At 39.7% G+C, this 13250-nt stretch overlaps 1 protein-coding gene across 2 annotated transcripts in view; it reads right to left on the bottom strand.

Annotated features, from left to right (window-relative positions):
- The window catches only part of adkb (adenosine kinase b), a 146846-nt gene that overhangs the window by 6562 nt on the left and 127034 nt on the right, over positions 1-13250 (bottom strand). For both annotated transcript variants that reach the window (XM_084740620.1, XM_084740621.1), the window contains exons 8-9: positions 9092-9127; positions 4866-4980 (exon numbers count right to left, since the gene is read on the bottom strand). In XM_084740620.1, the coding sequence (XP_084596746.1) occupies positions 4866-4980; positions 9092-9127 (151 nt within the window). The remainder of the gene's footprint in view (positions 1-4865; positions 4981-9091; positions 9128-13250) is intronic.

The raw sequence follows: 13250 nt of genomic DNA, 5'->3' as shown, positions 1-13250 counted from the left end.
CTCATTACAACTCTTGAATGGTGGTGATTAAACTTAAGAAATTCTTTCAACAGGCGTCTCTTTGAAATGAGTATCAATTAAGCCCTTTATTATTGGCTATTCTTTTTAACAATGCCAATTCACAGCACAACACCGACTGAGAGAATGCTCTCCTGTAAAAAAAAAAAAAAAAAAAAAAAAGAAAAGAAAAAAGCAGCGACTGTACATGCAAATAAGACGACCTCGGCTTTATTGGAAAATGAGCATATGGAGCGTTGTTCTGACTCTGAAATTATTACACGTTTCGCTTGATTGTGTTCCAGCGCTCACTATTGTTGCTTTGACAGAAAGCAGGTGGATCAAATATTTGGCAGGTCATTAAAATTAACTTTGATCCTGTCACACTGTATCATCTACACATGAGTAAAACAATTAATACATCATTTTAAATCCTCAGCTGCTAAGTGGCTGGGAATTACACACGACTATTTAGCTAAAAGGCATGAGTTTAAGGAGTTTAAGTACAACATCTTTATGTGAGAAACTTCCCTGAGAATACTTCTTCTTCTTCTTCTTCTTCTGGAACGTTTCCTTTTTGCTTTTCAGCCAAAACTCTGAGCCTCGGAGAGGAAAACAACGTTACCGCTTTCTTGGCAAACGCGACAGGTTAGGAGCAAGTTGACATTCAATCTGTTTCCCTATCATAACCAGCATCTTTGTTCACAATTGAGTTAGAAAAAAAAAATTACATATGCCTGTAATTACTGTAACCACAGGCAAAAGATCATCGCCAACCAATATCCTTTCAGGGAAGACATGAAAGAAAACACTTCAACATGAGATGCCAAGGGAAAAGAGAGGCGGTCTTTCTCATAGCACTGAATGTTAATTGATTTAGTCTATCATGAAGTATAGACCATAAACATCCTGCTTTTTAAACACCATTCAAGTAAATCTTTCATTAATTCTGCAGCGTTTTAATCTGCTGTAGCTTTGGAGAGAATGACAAAGAAAGGAAAGCGCCTTTTGCCTCGCAGCCTAGTATTCATTCCTCAGTCTGGCTCATGTGATTAACATGTATAGATCAGGTCGAAATCTGCCTGCTTGGTCCCCTCGAGAGCCCTAAAACTCCGCGAGGAGCCGAGTCAGGCTTTATCAAGTCCTTATCAGCGATTAGAGCGGCGACCCCCGCTGAATGATCGTTTATTAGATCTCCTCACCGTTAAGGTTCAGGGCACAATGATCTTAATTACTGCTTTAATGGGTGTATAAGCAAAAGCCCAGTGTAGTTCAGCAATGTCAGTGGCAGCTAAATAAAGGGCCATTTCCCCCTGCTCCCAGCTCTTAAAAGGCACGTTTGAAGCGGTGGCGTGATGAAAGGCTCCAAATGAAGGGCAGGGAGGAAAAAAAAAAAAGAACAATAACAAATTGACATCTCTTTTTGGAGAATTATACCACGGGGGAAGGCATTCTCCCATCCTTAATCACTATAAAATGGTTTAACATGACATGCAGAGGCTGGCAAATGATCAAATCCTGACAGGAGGACAAATTGCAAACAAAATGAGAGATCAAGTTTATTAGAGCGCCGCCTCTGGGAAATGAAAATCTTTAATTCTCTTTTTACATTGACATTTATTTGGCTGGCATGAATAGCGATGTTCACACACGCACACACACCGATTCTGCTGCACCGACTACTGTAACTGCTCCGCTGCAATGATAGCACAGTCAATGACATTTATCATGTTTGCCTTTGTAGATGACATCTGAAACACATTGTCTTTCATCCCGCCTGCATTCATCATGTATTTTATATAAAGTTCACAGCAGCGCGCAGCTCTGTCTTCATGCAGGAGCAATGAGAGAAGCAGGCAGGAATTATCCATCACCTCCAGCACAATGGATGGATTCTTGTTCTTTTTAACTGTCAAGCTTCTGCTTAAAGATTTCTTCTCAAATTCTCGTGAAAGGAAATGAACTTCCAGGATTTCTACTTTGAAAATGAATGCGGCCGGCGAGTGTTGCCCCTATGAGTGGAACACAGTTCACTGCACTGAACATCGCTCAGATTGTTTAATATTATTTTGCATTCATTTGGCACATTATGAAATAAATTGTAAACATATTCTTATCAGTAGTGTAGTGTAGCACAGAGAAATTACCACAGTGACATTACCTTACTTACACATCCAGCAGACACAAACAAACATTAGCTTTAATTTACAGTTTTGTTTGTGCAATGTGCACTCTTCTTTTTGCTCCATTTTTGTTCTCCACCAACTCCTGAGTGGAACAGTCTGGCTATTTAGCTCCACCACCTTGTCAGAAATAATAATAATTATTATTTTTGATCAATTTTAATTATTTATCACAACTATTCACTAATTTTAAGCACAAAATATTTTTATTGCACTTTCACATTTAGATAAACCAGACCGTTTCTTTCACTTCCATGTTAATTTAAACATTAAACCAAAATTAAATCAACGGAGCAGTGCTTTCTCTTTCACATTGTGCTACATTCATACAATAACACACTATACAGCATGACTATTCTAGCCTCATAGACTTTTAGCATATGATTTGTTTTTGCTTAATATCACTTGCCCTAATTCTGAAATACTTCCAAACAAAAGATGATGATCCGTATCAAGGGATTAGCTCTTTGCCTTCTGCTCCAGACATTTAATTTTTGTTTTGCCTGTCCGTTATCTCTTGTACTTTGCCGGGACTCTTTAACGTTGCACTGCAGCTGCAACATCCAGGAAATTTTGCACAGGCTGCCGCTGTAAGGTGACTGGCTTTTAGTTTAGAAAGCACTTCATTTTTCTATCAGCGGAGTGTGCATTTTAAATGTCAGTATCGCAGTAGATGATATTAATTTAGTTGTGGGAAGGTAAAAATGTGATTGAGATGAATAATCGATTAATTGTGCAGCGCTACTGTGTCTGTCTGCTGTTTGCTGGGCGGGTAGCATACAGCAGGTTTATCAGAGCTTTATCGCTGAAAACAGCTGCTGTAGCAGCAGCAGCTGTAAACAACACTGATGAGAGTGAACCGAAACAGTAAAGCTATGGGATGTAAAACCAAAACAATGAGTTAAAATGAGCTAAAACCTTTCTAGAACTGAGGAGAACTGCAGAATCAGGTTCTAATTCTGTGGGCTCATCACTATGAGCTTCCCATTTCACATCACACATAGTTATTTTATCCATTGTTAATATAAAAATATTGATTACAGTCACTCTAACCTTTAATAATACCAAGATAGAATCTTGAGAGTCGTGGACAAAATGGCACGACAGACAATTAAAAAGCAAATCACAATAGAAAATACAGCAAGGACACTATTAATTATTGATTTTTTAATAATAATGCCACCAGTGACATACTGTCACTTCAGCTTGTAAATACTCCTGCCAGCAGTATGAAATTGAGGACATTGGACACATGTGAAGCCAGTGTCCTGCAGTGCTAACAGTCCTGCTGTAGCTGTGCTTCTCTGCAGTCCCCAGTGATGAGTGATATGTTGGAGTCTTTACCTGAGGCCATCTCTCCCCGTGCACGACTAGTCTGAGCTGCAAGGGCAACGAGGAGAGACACCCTGTGGCTCTAAACAAAGGCAAAGGCTCCCAGCAGTAATCGGAAACTATCGTCTCTCTCCGCGCCGCTTAAACCTGCAACCCCTGCTCAGATACGATGACACTGCCTTTTAATGTCCCGCTAACAAATATGCCCTGAATCAAATGAAATTGGATTGATTTGTGGACCAACATTGTCAACCCTCTCCTCAAGGTCACTCTGCCAGCATTTTGCAGGAAAAGAAAAAGGGCAGGATGTAAGAGTTGAAGCATTAAAAATTGCTGAGGACTGGCCTGGAGTGTGTCCAAGACAAAGTTAGAAGTACTTCACAAATCAATGCCTGCTCTCTGCATCCCCCACACTTCTTTTATGCTCTGAAATGACAGAATGTAGTGCAAGCATTCTTTTTTTTTTAACATCTGGTGTCAATATTGCAGGTTAACTTCAAAGAAATTACTGATAGCATTCGGCTCTCTTCAGTCAGCGATCTACCATCTATTTAAGGCTGTGTTCTGCAGTTTTGAGATATGAGGTTTAAGTGAAGGGTAAAGATGTCCAAAAAGAGGCCAGAGTTGGGATGGCTTCGAGTGGTACTTGAGTGGAAATCTGTGTACATAAACAGACAAGAAACTGAAGACTAGAGATGATCCAAAATAACGATTGAACCAACAGCTTCTGTGTTTGCTGTTCAATAACAGAGGTTTTGCACAATACATAGCAGGTACCGATTAGTCAGTCAGTCAGTAGCTTACATGGCTTCTCCATGGGCACTTTTGGCTGAGCCGAGTCAAACCATTTGCATTCCATCATGACTTCTAATGTGCCATGCTGTGCCGAGTCATGTCTAAGATGGACCATCTCTGGAGTAGGACCAAAGCAAACAACTCGTGTATGGAGGACAGCACAGAGAGACGGGCATTTTTAAAAGTCTTAAAAGTTTGCCACATTTTTGTCTTCAGTTCAGTTTAGTTTCACTTAGTTTCCATGGTGGGTTTGCTTGTTTCACTTTAGTGTCTATTGTTTAAAAATGTTTAGTTTAGTTTTTATGAGTTTCACTGTTTGAGTTTATTTTCTATTATAATACGGGGTGTACTAAGATTTAAGAAGTTCAGAATAAACTAATGCACCAATGCCTCCTCATGCTTGGTGTGTTGACAAATTTGACCAAAGACTAGATTTTATATTTTTATTTCAGTTATTGAGTTAATGTTTTTTCACACTCAGTTTTAGTTTTAGTTTAGTTTTCATTAATGATAATAACATTGATTGGAACAACTCTGCTGAAAGCAAAAATGGCTCACCAACAGTTGCAACAGTGTCGTCCTTGCCCTGGGTGAAGACCACGACTCGCTGCCTCTTCGGGTTTTCCTTGTGGAGGTTCTGGGTCCTCTTCGCGATCTCTGCAATGTCATCTGTCTGTAAAAACACCAGACCATCGCTGTGTGACTTTGTTAAGTTGAATGAGTGCATCGTGAAGAGTCAATTTCTGAGGAGTTAATCAAAGATCACAAGTGTGACTGAGAGAGGTCAGATTTTTCCAATCCTGGCAGGCGGATCAAGTGATAATGAAACCAGATGGGCTATGAAACCGCTTCGAGAAAGATCAATAGGAGTGCTCAATGATGTTTCCATGCAGTTACAGGAGAGCTGTAAAATATTAGAATGTCATATTCCCTAAGTGAGATGAAAATAAGCGTGTGAAGATATGCTGTTGTCAGATAAAGCCACTTCTGCGAGCTTGAAGGGATAGGTGGTGCGTGTACTGTATCATTCTCTTCCCGAAACAGGCCATCTCTCTTCAGCATCTGCACAGAATGGATATTCTCGCCTGGAGACGACAGAACTCTCCGGAGTGCTTGCCTTTGATCATGAGAGGGATAAAAAACCCACACCTGTCAGTGCTACTTTATTATTAACTCATCATGATGTACTATGAGCAGGTGGAATGTCTTTATCGCCGTCTCGCAGTGGGGTGGACTCTGCTTTTCCGTAATACAGCACACTGAGGAGCTAGCATTAAGGGTCGTAGACGCCTCTAGCATCTGTATCAAAGCTAACACTTGAGCACCTTCAGGGCGAGCAAATGCTGTGGTTATGGGAGTAATCAGAGAGATAGGCTCCAGTACCACCAGCCAACACTGGCTCACTCAAACCAATGAGCTTTTACACCTCTAAATGCTTCCCAAATGTCCTTTAATCAGCCCTGAGAGGTCCAGGGAGACCCTGGGCCGAGGAAAAATGGGTGTAACACTCTAAGTAAGTGCTAATGGTGAGGTTAATACAGAGGCTGTTAGCAGGCGATGGTGAAAAAAAAAGGCAATTTGTCACTGTGACTGGATGTAACCACAAGCACTCCTCCAGACACTGAATGCAAAACCGCACAAGGCTTCGGCACATTGTCACCCTTCGGTTTTATGTTCGCAGACATAAAAAAAAGGCGCTGTACTCAGGTTTAGGAGCTAAAAGGTTCGAAGGGCCAGAGGTGGTAGGGTAAGCATCATGGCTGTTGAGCAGGGCAAGCTACTGTACACATACATAAACACACACACACGACAACTTCCTCCTTGTTTCCTGACAGAAAGACTTACCTGATGAGAATAACGTGAGCGCAAAACAAATGAGTTGACAAATGATCTGGTCAATTTAACTTAGCGCTGACAAACGGCAATATTCACGATTGTGCGTCAATTGATCAGACATAAATCAACAAACCATGAAATATAAAAGCTTTACAATGGTGCTAAATTGTGTTTTTGTGTTGAAGCCAGTGAGAAAGTGATCATCTCCACTGCAGGCTGTTTGAGAAACACAGCCAGGGAGAGATTCAATTAGAGCTGCGATGCAGATAGTTCTTTGAGCATTTAAAGGAAACAGATTACAATCAGGCGACTGTGTGTTCAGATCTGCTGATTGCTGTTTTGGAGAGGACAAGCTTTTTATCTCGTATTTACACTGAAGAAGTGGTGCTGTCATTTATGTTAGTCATCTATAATGTGAAGATAATAATGTCTCAGAGTGCATAATAATGCATCATATAGCGTTCTTGGGTCAGATATTGATGACTGGGCTGCAACTACAAGAATATCCAATTATAGTATCAGCCAAAAGAGCCACACTGTCCATTGACTGGACTTTTACTGACTTTGAATTAACTTGACTGGCCTTAAAAGAGTCAGAGACTCAATCCTGACTGCATTTATTATTTGTAGTTGCTTTTCAGATGTTTAGTGTTTAAATTAGTCAGAATATGTCATAAAATGTGCTACAACTGAATGATAATTCTCAATTTGTGCAAGCCTATAGCCATATACAACAAAATTATTGATAATATGATTAAACTGTGTTATCGTTTTACAAAAATCTGTTGCAAAAATTATAGTTATGAATGATGTTGCCAAAAAGAGATACTCTAGTTTATATACATGTAATAATGATGTTTGACAGAATGAATGCTAATTAAAGGTGTAGTTGGAGATTCTGGAGAAAGCTGGTTGAGTCTCAGTTCAGTCGCTCAGTTGTCACAGAAATGGTTCATTTGTTTTTACATTCCTGTCACACGGTAACAGGCGGTCAGATCAGAAACAGGAAACTATCCTTTAACAACCTCTGTGACAACTGAGCAAACTCCTTTTGCTGATGAAAGACACGGGATATGGCTGAAAGCTCTGGAAAAAAAGACTTAAAGACTTAAAGCTGCGCTATTTCCTTTCATTTCTTAGGTCGAAACACATTAATCAACATTTCTGTTTGCCAGCGGGCTAATAAAAATGTTTTTATTAATGTTAATGTTTTATTATGTTATAAATTGTATTGGGTTGTGCACTTGCTTTATCTCAAATGTTTTCAACAATGTCAAAACAGAGAAATCTGTAATTTATTCCTGGTAACAGTAAATGTTCCCTTACTATGTATGGGATGTCAGAAGGCATCAAAGAGTTGGGAGGGAAGTCGAATGAGAGGAGATGTAATGTGAATAAAACTTAAATATTACCTCATCCACGAACATAATTTCTGCTTGAGTCATGTCAGATAGATTTTTATTGGCAGTAGTGGTTCCTTAACAATGAGGACAACAACTCCCATGATCCCAGGCTCCTTCATGATGTCATCAGAATACATCTTTTGTTACTGTTTTAATGTAAAGGAGACCCCACTTACATGTTGCATGTTTAAGCTTGGTCGAACTGCCTATTTCCAAGATCAGTAATGAAGCCTGATGCTTCTGATTTTTGATTGGACATAGATTGGACTGTATATAAGGCTTGGAAAAATATCATTATTATAATTACCCAAGGTTATTCTCCGCTCAAAATTCCCTCCAATAATACGTCTGTACCAATGTTATTTTCAGCTTTAAATAATGTTCTAGAGGCTGCTGTATATATATTGATATTTTGTAGACTTGTCAGTGCACAACTGCCGTATGTGGGCAAGTAAAATTGTCATCAGAAAGTAACAAGAGAAAAAAAGACAACTGTGAAGCATGTAGAAATGCAGTAAGTACAGTACACACCACTGATGTTATCTGAGAAATCACATTCATCCAATGCAATTTCGCAGAGTGTTCTGGCAAATCAGGTTGACATGGAAAATGTCAAAGAATTGTAACTACTAGGAGAGTCTACACTTTGCCCTTTGTGTTTCTTTTTTTCATATGAGGCCCCCTCCATCACCACCAGCACCCCCCCCACCCCCCCTCTTTTCCTGCCTTCATCCCTTCTCCTCTCTTAAACCTGTCACTGCCATCAGGATTGCATTTCTATTCCAGTCACGTTGATCACACCGTTAGTGATTCTGGATGACAATTATTCACACAGTGCAGAGCCATATTCAAGGCAGCTCTACCTTTGAAAGAGAGAAGGCACTTAAAATACCTGAGCCCCATTTGAAAAACTCACATACACCGGCTATTTGTGTTTTTTGATTTCACATTTGAAAAGCAGCGCGAGGAATATGCAAAATACAAGCAGAATTTAGACCAAGGGAACATTCATTTTACACTGAAGAGGCAGCCCCACTTTAAAACACATAGTGTACATTCTATGGGGTAACAAGCACTGTAATTTTAATTTCCATAATCTAAAACCACAGGTGGCTGTAATTTGGTTATTAAAAGACTACAGAGTGTTTCAGTGTGGTGTAATGCTAAAGCAGTGAAGGGAAGACATACAGTATCATCCCTGAGTGCAATGAAGATAATGAGGAGGCTTTTTAACCAGGCAACCTGATGAGCCCCAAGCCTGCAGAGAAAGGCTTGAAACCATGCCCAACTTCTCAGCTTCCCAAGAGGCTTTTCAAAATTCAATAAATAACATCTGTAGGCGATGTTGGGTGCAGACCTAGCAGAGTGCGTCATAACAGAGAGCTGGCTGAACAAAGAAACCATGACGACTGCCAGGTTTCCATAGCAACTGCTGCAAGGCCTGGAGAGTATAATAGCACATCAATCACTGTCCAAAAAGAACTTCATTATCAGCAAAAATAAACCTTTAGGATCTGTTTAGTGTGCAATTGCTGGTCAACTCACCTCAAAGCCCAGCTCTTTGGCAAATGTGGCCGCCTCCTAAAACAGAAAAAAAAAGAAGAGAGAGAGACACACACACACACACACAAATGAGCAGTTAATTACAGAGTCACAAACAGAGCAGAATGTCACACTCCAGACGTGAAGTAAAGACATCTCGCTTGCCTCCGCTCCTCATATGTGCGGCCATGTCACTTGAGAATAAGTAACCTGAGTTAGTGTTGCTCTGCCAACTCCTGATTTAATAGGCATGCAGCCCACCCATTTAATCTATTGCCCCACGTCATCTCATCTTACCACGGCAGCATGAGATAACACCACGCCAGCCTCCAGCCATGAAACCACCACTGAAACCATGAATATGTGCTGGTATGTGGGAATCCCCAACACCGTGGGCGTTTAACACCCACTATATGTTTCTTTAGTCTCCTAACAGGTGCACTTTAACTGCCCGTACCAGTTTTTGCTCCCTAATCACGTAATACTGATGCTTAACTTATTCAAACAGACGCAGTGGTTTTAGATTTTGAGGTATATGTTTTCTTTTCCTACACTTCAGGCAGCCATTGATTTCCATTCAATAACATATGGCATGAGAATTGGATTGTAAATTCTTGAAACTTGGTTGAGTTGTTGAATCCAGATTTATGCCGTTCATTTTAAGATATTTAGATGTATTTTTTGTACTGATTCAGACAACCATTGGTTTCCATTAATTTCAATAAAACATTAAAAATTTAATTAGCAGACTCTTGAAACTTGCTTTTCTCAAGTTCAGCTGCAATGAAACTGCATTACAGTTGAATCTGCCTGATGACACAACACAAAATTTTCATATAGTATGAAAATGAATGAAAACCAACAGCTGCCTGGAAGAACACATCCAAAATTTACATCACCAGCAGCTTCATGAAAAGAAAAACATCCTATACTGTCAATAGATGAAAATCATACATGATTTGTAAGGGATAAAACTAAAAACTTACAAGATATGTGCCAATTGTTTTTTATACGAAAAGGATAAGGATATTAACGAAAATCAACAGCTTCCAGGAAAAATATATCCAGAACTTGCACTATGCTACTGACAAATCTGACAAAAGTTATACATAGTTTGCAAAGCTAAAATGAAGAACTTCGGACATTTCAAGTGTGCATATAATTTTTATTATTTTTTTATCACAAAGAGATTAATGATAATTAATGGATGCCTGTAAAAATACATCCAACACTAACTGTATATTACAGACAAATCTAAGTTATACGTGATTTCCAAAGCCAAAACTAAAAATGTGGGACATGTTACAAGTGACATGTTTTTTTTATATATATTTTTTTTATTTTTTATATTATACAGAGATGAATGGAAATCAATGGATGTCTGAAAAAAAAATCCAAAGCTTACACCATATTACCCACAAATCTAAGTTATGCATGATTTCTAAGGGCTAAAACTAAAAACTTGGGAGGTTGGGACACATTTTAAGTCTGTTAATTGTTTTTTTTTATATCATACAGAAATTAATGTAATTCAATAGATGCCAGGAAAAATACATCTCAAACATACACTACACTGCTTACTAATTCAAGTTTTACAGAACTTGGAAGGGCTAAAACTAAAAACTTGGGAGCTTGGGACATGTTTCAAGCCTGTAAATTATTTTGATATCATACAGAGATAAAGGGAAAACAATGGAATACAATGCCTGGAATGGCAGAAAAAGCCTTTCAGTGTGTTCTGGGAAAAAAAAAGTAAACCAACCATACTAGTGTTTTTGGGAGACATTTCAGGGTTTGCTAATTGATTTCTCACATTGCACAGAAATAAATGGAAACCAATGGACGCTTGGAACAGTAGAGAAAATACATCCATAAATCTAAAACACACCAACATGGTTTGCAATATGGTTAGCTGTGATGTCCAATTTGTGTTTTGTAGTAAATAGACCAAAACATGTAAAACCACTGGTATGACACTAACTGGTGACAGAAGCTGTTGCTCGTCAGCTCAGAACGATGCCACAAATCATGACAACCTCGTGCACTAAATTCACTTTTGACCCCAGACGGGGCAATAAGTTGATGCTACGATTCTAAATAATCCAATTATGTGCAGAAGCGGGGCTGGTGTTTGCGTGACCTTGGGGAGAGGTTGACAACCTGGTCCTCAAACAGAAGGGGAGGAGATGACATGGAACAATAAGGTTACTGGTCCCTGGAGGGAAGCCTCATGGCTCTCTGCCTTGGATCAACATCACAGCGCCAGCAATATGTCAATTCATCACCCCGCCCCGCTCCACGCTCCTTCAACACACAGAGGTTGAGAGGCTAGTCAATTAGCTTCTGTAACCAAGAAGCAGTTTTATAATGAGCAAAGGTGAGTAGTCTTCTCTTTTATCCTCCCCTTGCCTCCTCAATCTACTGAGGGCTTAGGTCTCACATTTGTTTTCATTTATTTACAACCACATATTGACTTTTCTCCTCAGGAACGTTCCATCACCGACCAGCATGAGGCATCTCGCAGGGGACACGAGCAGCTTGGAAAACGTCTTGTCAAAACAGTGATATTTCATCTCAAAGCATTTAAAAGAGACACATGAATGAAGGCTGGAATAACAATGGTGCTGTTGAGCGGCACATGCCTCTATCTCACCCTCCGTCTCTCTCTAGTTAGCAGCTATAATATTTGTGAGAAAAGCCTTTCGAGAGAGTGTGGGTGTTAGAAGAAAAGATAATTGAAGCGATGTCTATGAGCCACATGTGTACAGTGTAATCCTTTCAGGAATTTATTAATTTCTATGAGCTCTTATGAATGCCAACATCTAAAATATTTGGTTCTATAAGCTCAGCTAAACCTAATATATTGGTATGATAAATACTGTATGGTGGTAAATATGCAATTACTGAGACTACACAAGCAAGCCAATAAAACTGAAACGATAGGCAATAAAAGTCACAATTTCCTAAGGGGCTTACAGCATTAATATTCAGAAATCTTATGTTTCAGGCTGGGTATGTTTCATATTTGACGTGTGCTGTTTTGGTATGTTGCGGGAGACGCTTTTCAAATGACAGTCCATGTGCTTCTACAGCTGTCGCAACAATGACAAGTGCTTCGAGTGACATCTGGGCAAAATCCTCTCGTGCTCAAAAAAGCATCTCGTTTGTTCGGAGATTGCTGTGATTGCATGCTCGCCTTTGATGATCCGCTCCGAGTCTGATTCCGAAGGAGAGAGGGACTGTTGCAGATTTCGGAGGGCCCCCGTAAGTTCTCCTCCTTCTTCTCCTCGGGCAAACAAGGTAAAAGATAACAAGGCGGGCTGAGTGCATGAGCCCTCTGCAGCCATAGTTAGTATAAAGCTATCAGAATGTGTGAGATGTTGCTGCTGTCAGAGGCTTAAACAGTCAAAGGGATATTTTTAGAGAGCTTAAGCTAATAATCCAGAGCCCAGTCAGGGGGCGGGAGTCTACAATATCTTGCCAAGCAAAATGAAAGAGGAAATACACACTTCATGCAAAGGGCAGTTTTCACACTTTGTTTTCCTTGACAATGTATGTGACAGGAGCCTAGCAGGCCTGGTTTAGGAACGGTCTGTCCGGCCACAGTATGAGAGTATTCCCTGTGGAGCTATCCATGCTGTATAGACTTTATCTTCTTTCTTTTAATGAAGCTAAATTGCTCAATCCGCCGTCGGTCTTTATCTAATAGAGGAGCAAATTGGGCATTCAGGGTTCTGCAAGTAAAAATCTTAATTCATTTTCTCATAGATTATAATAGGTGACTTGCAGCCGGGGCACTAGGATGGACCACAATATTAGCATTAATTTGACGTCTAGCCTGGCGAATGTAAATCTAATATTATTCACTGTCCTTTTAGCTCTATTTTTGGTCACTACCAACTCATGAGGAAAAGAAACTGGCTGTTAAGCTGCTAAATGCTCCACCATGTTCACCAGCTGGTCGTTAGCAGGTAGCAGGCAGTGTACAGGGGGATTTTAGAGCTTTTTGCTGAAGAAAAAAAAAAAAAAAAGATTCCTGCTGCAGCCAAAAACAACACTATGAGTAAACTCACAGGTCAGTATTGAAACACTTTGCTCATTCGAGACGATCAAGGACAATCTCCCAGCTTTCATTGTTAAAACTAGGTGGAAGTAATAAAAG

The sequence above is a fragment of the Lutjanus erythropterus genome, chromosome 17, assembly GCF_056507025.1.
Source record: "Lutjanus erythropterus isolate fLutEry1 chromosome 17, fLutEry1.hap2, whole genome shotgun sequence".
Lineage (NCBI taxonomy): Eukaryota > Metazoa > Chordata > Actinopteri > Lutjaniformes > Lutjanidae > Lutjanus > Lutjanus erythropterus.
Note: the sequence above shows the minus strand (reverse complement) of the source record. Positions and strands in the feature narration are given on the sequence as shown.